This window comes from Teleopsis dalmanni, chromosome 2, assembly GCF_002237135.1.
Source record: "Teleopsis dalmanni isolate 2A chromosome 2, ASM223713v2, whole genome shotgun sequence".
Classification (NCBI taxonomy): domain Eukaryota; kingdom Metazoa; phylum Arthropoda; class Insecta; order Diptera; family Diopsidae; genus Teleopsis; species Teleopsis dalmanni.
Window position 1 is genome coordinate 230,534,140 of NC_051847.1, and position 15,340 is coordinate 230,549,479.

Below are 15,340 nucleotides of genomic sequence, written 5' to 3' on the forward strand. Positions count from 1 at the left end.
AATAATCGAATATTAATTCAATATACATAAACGGTAACTGAAATATGTAATGTTTTTTTAGGTTTCGAATGCCGCTGCGGTGGATTATTTTGTGCAGTACATAGATACAGCGATAAACACGACTGCACTTTCAACTACAGGGAACACGGTGCTCAAGAGATAAGGCGCAATAATCCCGTTGTGGTTGGTGAAAAGATACAAAAGATATAATGTTGTTCGTGCCATCGCTATAAAACACTCACACTTACACTAACACCATACATCCTCAGTTCACGCAAACACAAACACAACTCCCACGTATAATAAAATTAAAACAAATCGTATATATAAAAGAAAACTAAATATTATATATAAATTAAAAAATTTAAATTTATATTAGCATAACAAAATTATCCACATGTAATTAATTAAAGTAAATAATTATATAAATTCAAACTAAATTGCAACAACCATTCCAACAACAAACCCCATTAATAAATGACGAACAACAAACACAACACTTCGACGTTTCCACGTTTTAACGTTTCAGCGCTAGACGGACCCACATACTAATGTGCGTTAAGGATAAACAAAATTATCGCTAAAAGTAGGATCAACAATAATAATATTATGTTTAAAAACGGAAGTGGCAAGGATGAAAGAAGTCATACAGCCTCTCGCTGGTTTCTGGATGTGCTGATTGGGAGAAGTTTGTTCGGTGCTGGTGGTAGCTGCTTTTTAGGTTTAAAAATTTTATTTCATAACTAAGATGTTAATACAAATTTCTGTTTATATTTTAATTAAATCTTCAAAATTTCAATTTAAAATTATTTAAATATTACAACAAAACAAAAAAAAAACAAAACAATAAAAAAATAGTAAAAAAAGTAAAACAAATAAGTTTATCTAGTTTACTTTTAATATTAAAAAAGTAAAATTTAATAAATTAAAACGCTAGTAAATAATTAAATATACATAAAAATATAAATATATATTATATATATTATTATATATATATATATGATATATAGATTTTGAAAAGTAACAAAAATAAGTAAAAACGAGAAAAAAACTAGTGAGTTATTTTAAATATATTAGAAAAGTGCTCACTTATGTATGTTCTAATGAGTTTAACAATTTAGTTGATTAATTTAAAGTTTTAAGTTTGTTTTTAGTTTTAGTTCTTCTAATATATATATTTATATTGGTATACATATTATATTGCTTTAAGCGTTAGTTTAAATAATTTGACTTTGTTTCTTGTTTTGTTTAATTTAAAACTTTCTTTAAAAAATCCAATTACTTCTTCCACACACTAATGCAAATTATTATAAAATATAAAGTGATTTCTTTATCTATTGTTTATAGTTGATTTTTACTTTTTATTATTTAATAAAATTAGTAACCATTTTATTGCTTAAATAGTTTAATAGGTAATAAAATATATGAAATTATATGAAAACAAATTGTTCGAGTAAACTAAACTATTAAAAGGCAGAGGGCGATTATTTATATATAATAATATTAAATGTATAGAAAGTAATTTATTTTTTCTTTGTATTTTTTCTTGGTTTTATTTAAAGTTTCGTCGGTACGTTTAAATTGGAATCTATTGAATAAACTTTCATAAAACAGAGGGTCAATTTGTCGATATTTTAAACATAACTTCAAAGTTAATTTTCAACTATTTAAGTTCCAAAAATTGTTTTATTTTTATTAGTTAAAAAATCACAGTTAAAATCCTTTATTTACAAAGTTGAAGTATTTTTTTTTTATCGATGAAATAATGATCCTTATTTTTAATTCCGAAGAATTGGCAAGGAAAACAAATTTGTATATGAAATTTCGAATTTGTTGTTAAATACATTTTTTTTTGCTCAGTAATCCAATTTGAATTTACATGAAATTTGCTTTTAGTAATAATTATAAACATTTAATATCGTATTTTTCGTTTGTTTATTTTTTTTTTTTTGTTATTTAGATATATTTTAGTATTTCTAACGTTAGTCGACTCCCCTCTTCGCTTATTATTCGCTTTATGTTTCTAGTTAATTTTATTCAATTGTAATTTTTTTAATCCAAATTATATATTTTTATCTTCAATAATTAATAAAATGCAGAAAATGTATGTAATGATGAAAGCGCATGAAAAGGAAACTATTTTTAAACTATAATTATATGTATAAATGATTAAAAACTAAATAAATTTACACACAAAATACACGTAAATAATTAAAAATGAAAAATATTTTAACTTGAAACCAAGATTGTTGTTTTTTTTTGTTTTTGGTTATTGATTATAATTTATTAGCAATTGGCTTTTGAAATGCTAAACTAAGATTATTATAATTTTGGGAATGCTGTGATTTGTATCGGTATCGTCGGACACTGGAAACAGCTTAATTCTATGTGAATATGTAAAATGCGTAAATCTCAATTTGGAACAGAACGGACGGAACGGTCGGAGAAGTCGCGTGTGGTTTGTGCTAATTTTCTCCGTTGACAATATGAATTCGTACTGATTAGTTTCTTTATGTTTTATAAAGCTATTTCATTTCGAATTTTAGTTCTCAATGACTTAGTTGATATTATGACTATTTTTTTTCTTATCTACACATAAACAAAATCAAGGAAATATAACTTGAGGAACTCTAAAGAACGCTGCCAAATTCATTATAATTTTGTATATGGATAATTATTATTTCCATTATTTTTTATTCGATATTTGTTATACGAGTATAATTGATGCCACCACAAAAAAAAAATAAAAGAAATCTATATATATATATATATTTATATATATATATATATAATTTAATAAAAGAAGGCATATTTTAGATACAATAATTGTAAGAAAACGGATTAATGTAAAAAAACTAGCTTTCAACTGTAGTATATATCGTATATGTGAAATATTATATATAAGAAAGTAATATTAAGTTATAATAGAAGTAACAACAAAATTGCTTTAAACTTAAACGTATAAAATAACATATTATAAAAATTTAATGAATTAATAATTTGAGTGTCCAGACGCCTAGGGACCCTCTTTAAGATTAAGAACATTACTGAATTTTAATTAAAAAATAAAAATCTATAAATATATCTTTTGTTTAATAATCCACTTTATTCCAATTCTTATTAACTCTATGCATCTATATTATAAACAAATTGAAAATATTAGTAAATGAACAAACAAGCTAATAAGAATTATTTTAAAATATTGAAACATCAATTTCGAGAGTTTATAAATTAATATGTTTTCACCTTAAGTATTGTTTAATATAATTATATGTTTATTAATTAATTATATGTGTATGTAATTATTTATAAAGATATGCATATAAGTATTGTATTTGATAATTTCACATTTAAAATGCGTATATTATTGCTGACATATTTTCGACAGACATTTTTGTAAATATTAAATCTCTCCAATATTAAAGTGTCCACACAACTTGCGCACCATGTAATAACCTTTACTAACAACTTACTACGCACTGAATCTGTCAATCTCTAATTAAGCTCTGCAAACAGAAGTTCTTAAAAGTATACAAACTGCTAAAAACAAAGTATCCTTCTGGTCTCTCTGGCCAACACTAAGAAGTACTTAAGTTCTATTTTAAATATGTCTGCATTAGGAACTCAAAGATGATGTTCAGTAAAAAGTAGGAACAATAAACCTCTCAATTAATTTTTATTACAAGTTAAAAAAATAATTCACATATTATATATAAGATATTACTTTTTTCAAAATTATATCAGTATTCATCGACTTTTGGTAAATCGGCGAATATCGAATATTGAACTTTGAGAGCCCTATATAAATACGTTAAATCAACCTATATATATTATAACATAGCATATAGGAAAAGAAAATGTATCAAAGAGCGAGAACTTTTCCTAATTATTTTAAAGAAACCATTTTAGAATTTATATATCATACCTTATATTTAAATATGTAATACCTTTTTTTTAATAGTAAAATGATATAAGAATAGAGTTCAAGAAGAAAGGAGAGATCAAAAATGTGCTAAAACGAGTGAAAGTAAAAACAAATAATCTGAAGAAAAATGTTTATTTTTGGCTTAATTTAAGTAACAATAAAAACAGTTAAGTAACAACAATAAAAATTAAAGTAAAGCTATATTTGCAACTAACCGGTCAAACACCAATAAAAAGCTATATAAAGTATATATAATTATATATATTATATGTACTTACAAATATAAAATAAGTAAATGAAGTGGTAATAATTAAATAAGATGAATTGTACGAAACAAGCGGTATTTTTAAGCTAATAATTAAAAAAAAATAAGAAAACGGATTTATTTATAAAAAAACGTAATAAACAAAACTATGCTGGAATTATAAAAGCGAATTCTTATTTCAATTTATAAGACTACACGGCTTTTATTATGGGCCCAAACATTGTGTAACATATTTAGTAAACATACTTAAATGCAGGATAACAACCTCCCAGGGAAATTAACATAATAAGGTTCTAAATGCGATTATTAAAAACCTCAAGTAACTAGGTATGTCACTCAAGTCAACTACTCCAACTAATCAATAAAACAACAAACATTATAAATATCGAATATTCTATTGACCTTGATATTCGCATAGTGAATTTAAAAATATACTACTCTTTTTGGAATAGATTAGATTCGTTTTTATATTTCTGGATAAATTACCTATAGCACTTGAATTCCATAAAGTATCAACTCCGCACTTGATTACTTGAATAATTAAAGAAATTTAACAAACATAATTGATTTCTTATCTGCCTTGAATTTGATCGCTTTTATTACAGTTGGGAATCTAACAATGCGGCCTTATCAACTTCGATCAAAGTGTAGAATTGCTCGTCAAGAGAGCCAATACATACGATGGAATATCAGCTGAGCAATAGACGAGGCGATCAGTAGCGCATATGATTTACATAGAAATATACGAAGTAGACAGTTTTTGAAACAGTACCAAATTTTTCTAGCACTTTTTATACGACGAATTGAAATATAACAGAAATAGCGCTTTGAGAAATAGAGCAGTTCATTTCAGTGGCGCAAGTTAATCAGTACATATTGGGCAAATAGACTAGTCAGTTGTAAGAAGCTTTTAAGTAAAAAAATTATTTCAATAATAATAGTTTTGTGCTAAAATTAAACAAAATCTGATATGCCTGAGGGACAAAAAAGTGCTGAGGGCACTAAAAATGGAAAAGTTGAGAATGGTAAAAGCCCAAGTGTAACGAATGAAAATGGAAACGGAAGTATTTCGATGGATACTAAATTGAAAGCATCACAGATTCTTCATAATAGTGATGAAATCATTGATCCATACTGTGACCCTAAAAATCCCAAAAAAATATCCTTTCATGATATTACTTCAGCAGCATTTTTAATTAAAGATGGCATCGAACGCACTCCTTGTCCGGTAAGATAATACGTTACGCAGTTAAATTTATCCTTCGATTATATGTTTTTCACATTTTTACATCAATAATTAGCGATCAACCTCTTCGGAATCATATGGTATGGACTTATATCTAAAAAAGGACTTTCTGCAATATACCGGAAGGTAAGATTATTTTTAAAAGAGTATTTTGTTTAAATACATTTACTCTCGCAATACCTAGAAGATAAACTTTATTAGTTCCCCAGTGAATATGACTCATTTAAATAATGAAATATTAGCAACCCCCAATGATATATTTTCAAAGTGTTGACTTTAAGGAAATATATGATACCTTTGGTTATATTTTGGTTTAGATTTTGAGGTCACATTATATTTTATTTAATTAAAATATTTTATGTATTTAATTAAATACATATAATTAAAGAATTTTACTTATCGCTAGATGAATCTGTCTTTTTAAAACTTTCCGTTCACAGAGGAAAATCTTACTCCAAAGTTGAAAACACTCGATTGCATTAGAAAGACACTTCGGTCATATGTAATCAGTTCATTGAAAGATTATCATTCTGACTTTAACAATAAATTTTTATTGTCTAGCCTGATTACGTGGATGAGCCGTAGTTATTACGTCGTTTAATCGTTTAAATAGTGTTTATGAAATATTATTCACACTATATTATATATACAAAAACTTTGCGAAGAAAGCAATACATATATAGCATAAAGAACGTTTATCAAAAGAGGCTTGTCGGTATTAGAAAAGTATTGCGATTTTGACTTCTAGTGTTGAATAATCTCAAGTTTATTAGTTGGGGTTGAAGGTCGTGTTAATTTGCCAATTGTTTTCTTCTGATAAACTTTAGGACCCCAATTAAGATTTTTAAAAATGTTTACGAATTTAAAAGTCTTTTTACGTATTTAATTTTCTTCATGAAGTAAATAAAATTTAAAACCCGCATATATTGTACTGTTACTAAGGTGAGTATTTCAGTTTCAAGGGGTTTTCTTATACAAGGTTTTGTATGTAACTGTTTTATTCTTAGGCACTTACTGTCCTCACTGTCCTCACTGTCCTCATTGCTAATATTTAATTTTTATTGTAGCTTCAAGGAGCGTGGTGCCCGTTATACTTTGCTTTCACTATCTGAGAAACAGAAAAAGATTGGTGTTATATCAGCATCATTAGGAAACCATGCCCAAGTAAGAAGAGAAGTTTTAATTTGAGTCATCAATTGACTAATATTTTTAGGCACTGAGCTACCATGGCTGGAAATTAGATGTACCAGTTACCGTTGTGATGCCGAAAGCCGCACCTATTATGAAAATACAAAAGTGTATCAATTATAAGGCGAGAGTGATCGTAGAGGGCAGAGATATGGCTGAAGCCAAAACTTTGGCTATGAAAATTGCACGTGATGAAAATCTATTATATATTAATGGCTATGATCATCCACATATAATGGCAGGTCAAGGTACTATTGGTTTGGAAATTCTAGAGCAAGTACCAAATCCAGATGCTGTCATCATACCTGTAGGTGGCGGTGGATTAATAGCGGGTATAGCAACTGCTATTAAAGCTCTTTCCCCAAAAACTCAGATTATTGTTAGTAAACTACTTAATCATCGGAATGTGATAATTTTTGTCATTAATATCTTACTATTTATTTATTAAGGGAGTAGAATCTGAAAAGTGCCCCAGTTTTAGTCGTGCTATGGCTAATAACGGACCAGTACACACACCAATTAAAAACACTTTAGCTGATGGTTTGGCTGTGCCCAAAGTAGGATATAACGCATACATAACAGCCTTACCACTTATCGATAAAATGATTGTCGTGAAGGAAGAGTGGATTGCATTAGCAATTCTTCGTTTAGTGGAAGAGGAAAAATGTGTAGTTGAAGGTGCGGGTGCTTCAGGGTTAGCCGCCATATTAGCTGGACATCTTAATGACTTAAAAGGAAAAAGGTGAGGAAAACTTTAAAGTGATAATTACAATTTTAAGTTTTTTAAATTTAGAGTAGTTATATTGCTATGTGGAGGCAATATTGACACTACTGTGTTTGGACGCTGTTTAGAGCGTGGGCTCGCAGCTGAGGGTCGCTTGGTTAAGTTTAATGTTGAAGTATCGGATAGACCTGGCGGCATTCACGAACTTTGTGAAATTTTATCAACACTTGGTGTATCTATTAAGGACATTATGCATGAACGTGCATGGCTTAAAGACATTTATACGGTTGAGGTAAGTTTTTGACCACAAAAAAAAATATTCAGCCTTTTACATTCTATTTTTCTCGATAGGTTAAAGTTGTCTGTGAAACACGCGATTGGGCGCACAGTATGGAGCTGAAAAATGAGCTGAAAAAAATTTACACAAAAGTACAATTTTCGGAAGAGCCGTTGGCTATTTGTGAAAAAGAGTTAAATAGTGTTTAAATTTGTTTTAAATAAATATTTCTTATTTTTTTTTATTCAATCAATTTTAATAATTTATTAAAAAATCATAATTAATCATAATTAAGAATATTTTTAGTAAATTTATTTAAAAATATATAAATTTGATCATTTTCATTGTTATTTTACTTTCTAAACATCATCATCATCGTAAATAGTTATATCATCAAAATCATCATCAAATTCTTCACCATCAACAGCCATTTCTTTCTGCATTTTCCTTCGCATGGCTAATTCGTAGGCTAGTTCATCTTCCACTGAAGGATCAATTGCTTCTATGAAATCATACTCAAGATGTGGATACTCTTGGTATTGAATTGGCATATGCTCGAATGGCATGTTACGGGCTACATATTTATGTCCCCAACCCAAGTAAATTGATTCACATACATCTTCGAATGTAAATGAAAATGCACCAGGCCAGATGTTTGAACACATGACTAGCACTCTTTCTTTTTCATTGGTATAAGTACTAGTGAAACGTGTACTCCAAGGTACAATATTAAAATTAGAAACATCCTCATCACAATGTGATAGTATGTTGGGCCCATATTCTCGTAGATCGGGGTACATTTCTTCTTCTAAGCCTTCTTCCTCGAATTCTTCTTCAACTTCTTCTTCTTCTTCCTCCTCCTCTTCAAGAGCCGCTAGTCTAGCTAATCTCGCAATTTGCTTCGCACGCATTCTACGAGCTCTCGCTTCATCGAACCACACAACGCGTCCTTGATTTAAAATATTGGGACGCACATGAACCCATTTGGAAGGTGTATTTAACGACGTTAATGGTATCGGATCATACCTCTCGTTTTTTAGAAGAAATACGTCATTATCTACAAAATAAATATAAAAAAAGTTAAATATACAAAATAATTTTTAGTATTTCTGTTATATACAGATATTGTAATATAATATCAAAATACAAAAAAAAAGAGAGACAACTGTACTCCACTGACAATAAAATAAATTTTATTGATTAAAAAAATTTAAACTTTATTTACCCATGTCTTCTTCTTCTTCTTCGTCTTCAGCTTCTTCTTCTTCTTCCTCCTCCTCATCATCTTCAATACCTTGAAATAAGCGTTTTTCACGTTTTGTCATTTTACGGTAATAACCTTGAGGAGCTATGTAGGTGCCAGCAGTTATTCGTCCAATAATAGCTCGTAATAAATGTTTTTCTTTTCCACAAAACTCTGGATAAGATATTATTTCTTCCTCAAGATCACCAGTCAACAATTTTTTAATCTGCCTGGAAAGTTTAATTTGTTGCGGAGTTACAATAGGTAGCTCTATCCAATCATCTGATAAAGCGTTAACAACAAAATATGAAAGTCTATTTGTACCTTCTCCAATAAATTCTGGAGGTACATCAAAATCTTCCTCTTGCTTGCTATGAGGTAATGGCTTAACTCGGGGTTTCATCTTTTCCACTTCTTCGGGAGGATAATTTTCCCAACCTTCACCACCAGGTTCGAGTTTGGGACCCATTCTATCAACCAAAGGAGATTTTAAGACACTTTTATAATACAATGACAATTTTTCCTGCATTTCTTCTCTCATCAACGCGATTCGCGTAGTTAGTTCACTTAGAGTTAGATATGCTTCAACTATGTAATACTGAGCATTCAATCCAGTTATAATACCCCAAAAACGACATTGCTGAATTGACGGATGACTTTGTAGGCGTGTCATAGCAGCAGCAAGTTCGTAAATATCTTCTGTGCTTGTGCTAATTAACAGAAGATTATGAAACATATATAGTGCTATAAAAATTCCTACCTGAACCCACATTGGTGCCAATAAAACTGTAGTCTCTGTACGTGCTGATTAAAAACAATAAATTTTTTTAAAACTTCGTCTAATTGTAAATTTAAATAATTCATTTCCGATTTATGGTCCTCTTCAAGGCCTTCTGCAGCTACTCCAGGTTCAGGCGGTATTTCCAATCCAGGCAGCTTAAAAAGAAATATTGCGAAATATTCAGTATTTTAACAAGTACCAACGTAATAATACAAACCTTCAATGAATGTAAGAACTTTTTAGCAAGAGGGTAAATTTCAGATTCCAAATAGATGGCCTTTGGAGGAAATCGTTCCGGTAAGTGGAATTTTTCTTTACGTACTTTACGACTATATTCTTCAAAGAAATCAATAGTATTTTCTGGTCGTTCATCTAACACGTGTTTTATAATATCGGAAAGATGATCAAATCTACAATATATATCACATATAATTTTATAATTAAAACATCAGTTTAGCTACTTACAAATTGTTCCCCGTTTCTGTACTGTATTTTTGCAGAATAGCTTTCGCTACTGCTGTCTCATAAACAATATTGGGCGCATCCATCTTAGGTTTTGGAAGACATTCTAATTTCATAAAAGCAGAAGACATGGTGGAAAGAGAAGAACTCGTCGATGAAGTAAGTATATTGGTGCATGATGGTATGTCTACTACTAATTCGACTTGCTCTACAGGTGGAATCTCTGGCTGTGTACATGGGAATGGAGCATTTAGTGAAGTGGTTGAAAGATCCGAGGGAAATCGATCACAGGTTTTCATTTTAGTGCCCGGGACAAAACCCTCACATGGTTTCATCTCATTCTCGTTCTCATTCATTTTGAGTAACGACAAGCTTGAGTTAAGTACTACGAAATTATATGATATTGAACTAAATAAATAATTGATTAATTTTTTTTACTTAAGTTTTAAATTTTTTTACATATAAAAATTATAAAATATTTTAAAATCTAAGTTAACTAAATCAAGAAACACTAAAAATTATATTATTTTCCTTTAATTAGTTCTGTATATTTTATTCACTTGTTCATAATTTAATACTCTTACACGACAGATAGATAATGATTAAAATGTGCATCAAATTGGAGCAGACAAATTTTAAACAATGTCCTTGTTAAAGTTATACGCACCTACATTTCTACCATTATGTATTTCACTAATATGGTGACAAATTACGTATTGCATGACGAAATAAACAAGCTTATATTAGACTGCCATAAAGGGTGAAGAAGAGGATCGCTGGAAATATAGGTTCAGAAAAGAGAGACGGCAAATAAAACCGAAGGAGACTCATTAACACTGAATCCTGTGTGACTAGGTATCCAGCAAAGCATCACTTTGTTATTGCTTGCCAGCTGGTGCAGCGTGTCATAGCAGTCTAACAGAAGCTTAGAGGAAAATTTCCAGGAGGACAACACTAAGTATTGCCAGATTAATTTTGACATTTCTGTTTCAATTATTGTGTTATTTACATCGATTCTAAATTGTGTCTGCGAAAAAATAAAATTAAATAGTGAACACTTTCGTGCGATGAGTTTTTACGATTTTCCACACGAATTAACCAGAAAGGAAGGCATCTATTAACTTAGTTCGGCATTTGGCGATGAAACATCACATCCAGCAATTATACCATAAAACACTGATTGAGTGAATACAAGCGTGGACGTCGTTTTTCCACGACGAAGGTCGTGAAAGTTGTATATGTATTAGCCCGAAACAAAACAGCATTCTACTGTTTGGGTCTTCCAAACTGAGAAGAACCTGACAACAGTTCTTCGCAAAAGAAACATATCCAAGCAAATAGTCACAAATTTCTTTAGAAAAACCAGTCATATTGCAACTGTACCGGTTGAACAACATAAAACGGTCAATTCTGAGTTATACATAACCATTTGCCAGAAAGCTTCGCAGAATTAAGGAAAACCATAAATTAAGGAAGGAAGATCATCTTCCACCACTATCACATCACCACACATCAGCTTAAAGAAAAGATTTTTTGAGCACTCAAAACGTCGAATTGACGTGGCACCCAATGACTTATTGTTTCTAAATATTAAGAAAGAAATGCATGGCGAGTGTTTTTCTACGTCCGAACAAGCCGTTGAGACATTTAAAACCCTGATTTTAGAGATATCAACTTAAGAGTGTCAAAACTGTTTCGATTATTGGTCCAATCGAATGCAAAAATATGTTGACTTGACCATCATGGAGAATACTTCGACTGTGTTTTCAGTGTTAGACGCAAAACTTAAAACGGTTAAAATTAAAAACTTTTGGGTTATACATAAAACCATTTAATAAAAGATTATAAAATCGCATCGCATATTGCTATAAGAACATATAAAAATGATTTACATAAACAACCAAGATATATTTAGTGTTAAATCGTCATATGATACGAGTTGTTTATTTGCCTTTTAATTAAAGTATAGCTCTGATATAAATAACAAAAAAGATAAGATAAAAGATATAGATAAATATGTATATCCAAATTAATAACAAAAAAATGTATATGTATGTATGGAAAAATGATTAAGATCCAATACAAATGTATCTATAATTTATTAAACAATTGCATAAAGTACCCATAAATACAATACATAGAACAATCAAAAAATAAACTCACAGCTTTAATCCAAATGCAAACTGAACAAACGTATTTTATAAATAATAATCAGATACAAATTCGGCTTTATGGGTATGCAAAAATAATATTTTTCTTTGCAACAACTTTCGTAATAACAATAAAACACACAGAAACAATTGAAACACGCTTGGGATTGTATCTTATCACTTCATTTGGTTTCTTCACTTTGCATTCGCATTTATAACTGTGTACCTCCGGTTTGCTATCGTTTGCTTTACTTTTTGTTTCTTTTCTTCTGTTTATTTTCTGTATGAAAAATGAATTGAGGTAAAGTTTCGACTTTAGTTTCTCCGAAGCGATCGGCGTGTGAAGTTGCATATTGACATACTCCGAGAAATACTTGTCTCAACCATTTTGTTGGAACTGCAGGGAATATATAATGCCGATTGTACAAACCGGTGAGTTGTGTATTACTTATTATGAATTGTTTAATTTGGATTTACATCTGCGTGAACTTTTTTTCAAAGACTTACTAATTGTTTATATTTTCAATTCTTTAATTAAATGAAATTCGGTCACATGAGTTTAATCGATAAAGTACTAAAATTGATCACTTCCAAATATATTGGGCTGCGATATGTCCCAAGAAAACCAAAAAAATATGAAAACAATATTATGGATAACATTAAGATTGACTTTACTCTTCAAAGAACATATCTTAGTTCTAACAATTGAACTTCTAATATCCGCGTAGCGTAGATTTTGATACCCTTCGAATTGTCATGATTTTTTTCTTCTTTATCATACCATAGTAGTTCATTTATTATCACAACTATTCTGTGATTAAATCAGTAAAATAGTGCGTATATATGCATAAAACTAAATTAACTTAACTACTTGTAGCTTAAGACAGAGATAAAAACTTAGAATGTTTAATGCCAGATAAGATTAAATGCTGGTATAATATAATCCATTGGCAGAACCGAAGTAGTACTAAAAGAATTTAATTTTTTTAAGATTTTATTAGAATGATTAGTAGTTTTTTTTGACATAAAATCACATTTAATAATGAATTTTTTTATTAAAAACTAATTACATCAAAACTGATCGTATTATACTTTCAAATAATTTATTTTACTACTTGAAACCGAATGTAAATTATTTACAATATAATAAACAAAGTTAACCAATTATTATATATCCATTTTATTTTATCTTCATTATAAACTATAACAATCGGGTGTAATAGTTGAAGTGTTTCTTCCACTTACGCCTCTACTCTTACTGCGACCAGATATCAGTTATTGTTCTTTAAAGATGCGCTAGATTTCGAATAATGGTCAAGTGATCTTATGCTTTGTGTTTTGGCAAAACGGACAAGATCGTCTTTGTTAAACAGCTACTCCTACTCCTTTTTTATTTTAATTATTTTCTTTATTTGCATCTCTAAATAAATATAACTTCAATTATATTTATGATATACAGTTTTGGGCACAATTGAACCCAACTTATTGGGTCGCACATTAACGCATGAGCACATAGCTCTCGATTTTGAAGGTTTTCATTGCGAACCTCCAACAGAGTTCAAATCAGCACTGGAAAGCAAAATATCTATGGAAACATTGGGCTATATACGGCAATATCCATATTCATCACTGGAAAATGTTCGTTTTTATGATGAAAATTCACGAGATGCTGCCAAAAAGGATGTGGCTTTATACAAACAATTTGGAGGTGGAACAATCGTAGAGAATAGCTCTCATGGATTGAAGAGAAATTTGGATTTCATGGTTGATGTCTCCAAAAGTACTGGTGTGCATATCATAGCTGGAACTGGACATTACATACATGATGTCCAGGACAAAAAGGACACCTCACTAACAGTCGAGCAAATGACTGATATTTATTCAAAGGAGATTATAAATGGTGTTGAAGTAGATGGTGTTGGTATGGTGAAGTGTGGTTTTATTGGTGAGGTAGGCAGTACATACCCTATACATGGTGAGTTTAGCAGCAGTGTTAATTGTATACATATGTACATACATATAACAAATTTCACATTTATAAATAATTTAATTTTAAGATTTTGAAAAACGCGCCATACGCGCTACCGGTGAGATACAAGAAGTTTTAGGTTGTGGTGTTTCATTTCACCCTGGTCGAGATTCTGCTGCACCATTTGAAATAGTACGTCTTTACTTAGAAGCTGGTGGACGAGCTGATAAGTGTGTTATGTCGCATCTGGATCGTAAGTTAAAATTAGAAAATAAAATAGATTAAACCTAAAATAATACGACATTTTGGTAAATCACAGGAACCATATTTGATATAGAACAATTATTGGAATTTTCCAAACTGGGCTGTTATTTACAATATGATCTCTTTGGCACTGAGTGCTCTTTTTATCAGCTTAACCCAGCTGTGGATATGCCTTCTGATGGCCAACGTATAAATAATCTAATAAAACTGATTGAAGAAGGTCTATGCGATAAAATTTTGATGTCTCATGATATACATACTAAACATCGTTTGGTAAGTAAACCTTAGTCGTTTTAGTCATTTAAGTTAAACATTTAAATGTCCATTTAATTTGTTATATTTTTTAGACGTCTTATGGTGGACACGGTTACCATCACGTGCATATGAATATATTGCCCAGAATGTTTGCTAAGGGCTTGAGCTTAGAGCAAGTGGATCAAATGACTGTCACTAATCCAGCCAATTGGCTTCAATTTAATATTTAATAATTGTCTTATATGGTGTTACATTACATTACATTATTTAATTTAATTATTTCGTTACAATAAAAAAGAATATTTCAAATGATCAATTTTAAAGTAACGGCGATGTTTAAATTATATTAATTCAATATAGAAACAATATTAAATAATAATAAGACTTAACTAGTTTTTAACTGATTGATAAGTGATAAGTTTTTAACTGATTAAAATGTATTCTGCCTGAAGAAATGTATTTCCTAACTACCAATGGTGTGAAGATTGTACGTTTATGCAAATTAAAAACTAAATAAAATTATTTCGTTGATTAAATTAATGAAAAGATTTCTTTTAAAATAATAAGAATTATCTTGGAGTAACATTTCAT

General features: G+C 29.7%; 4 protein-coding genes across 5 annotated transcripts in view; 3 read left to right on the plus strand and 1 right to left on the minus strand.

Moving 5' to 3' along the window:
- The window catches only part of LOC119682547 (AN1-type zinc finger protein 6), a 30,577-nt gene extending 29,923 nt beyond the window's left edge, over window positions 1-654 (plus strand). For both annotated transcript variants that reach the window (XM_038096010.1, XM_038096011.1), the window contains one exon: window positions 62-654. In XM_038096010.1, coding sequence (XP_037951938.1) covers window positions 62-210 — 149 coding nt within the window. In that variant the 3' untranslated portion in view covers window positions 211-654. The remainder of the gene's footprint in view (window positions 1-61) is intronic.
- A 4,286-nt stretch (window positions 655-4,940) lies between these two features.
- Window positions 4,941-7,869, plus strand: LOC119679433 (L-threonine ammonia-lyase-like). Its single transcript, XM_038091782.1, has 7 exons — window positions 4,941-5,418; window positions 5,492-5,562; window positions 6,504-6,600; window positions 6,650-7,003; window positions 7,074-7,366; window positions 7,418-7,640; window positions 7,700-7,869. Exons 1-7 carry the CDS (start codon window positions 5,161-5,163, stop codon window positions 7,832-7,834), a joined length of 1,431 nt encoding a protein of 476 aa, XP_037947710.1. The 5' UTR covers window positions 4,941-5,160; the 3' UTR covers window positions 7,835-7,869.
- A 100-nt stretch (window positions 7,870-7,969) lies between these two features.
- Window positions 7,970-10,548, minus strand: LOC119679434 (radial spoke head protein 4 homolog A-like). The gene is made up of 5 exons (XM_038091783.1): window positions 10,115-10,548; window positions 9,867-10,059; window positions 9,629-9,804; window positions 8,851-9,578; window positions 7,970-8,682 (listed from the first exon to the last, which is right to left on the minus strand). Exons 1-5 carry the CDS (start codon window positions 10,465-10,467, stop codon window positions 7,985-7,987), a joined length of 2,148 nt encoding a protein of 715 aa, XP_037947711.1. The 5' UTR covers window positions 10,468-10,548; the 3' UTR covers window positions 7,970-7,984.
- A 1,769-nt stretch (window positions 10,549-12,317) lies between these two features.
- LOC119684115 (phosphotriesterase-related protein-like) lies at window positions 12,318-15,220 on the plus strand. Its single transcript, XM_038098072.1, has 5 exons — window positions 12,318-12,693; window positions 13,721-14,236; window positions 14,319-14,483; window positions 14,550-14,767; window positions 14,842-15,220. The coding sequence occupies exons 1-5, from the start codon at window positions 12,675-12,677 to the stop codon at window positions 14,977-14,979; spliced, it is 1,056 nt and encodes a 351-aa protein (XP_037954000.1). The 5' UTR covers window positions 12,318-12,674; the 3' UTR covers window positions 14,980-15,220.
- The last annotated feature ends 120 nt before the right edge of the window (window positions 15,221-15,340 follow it).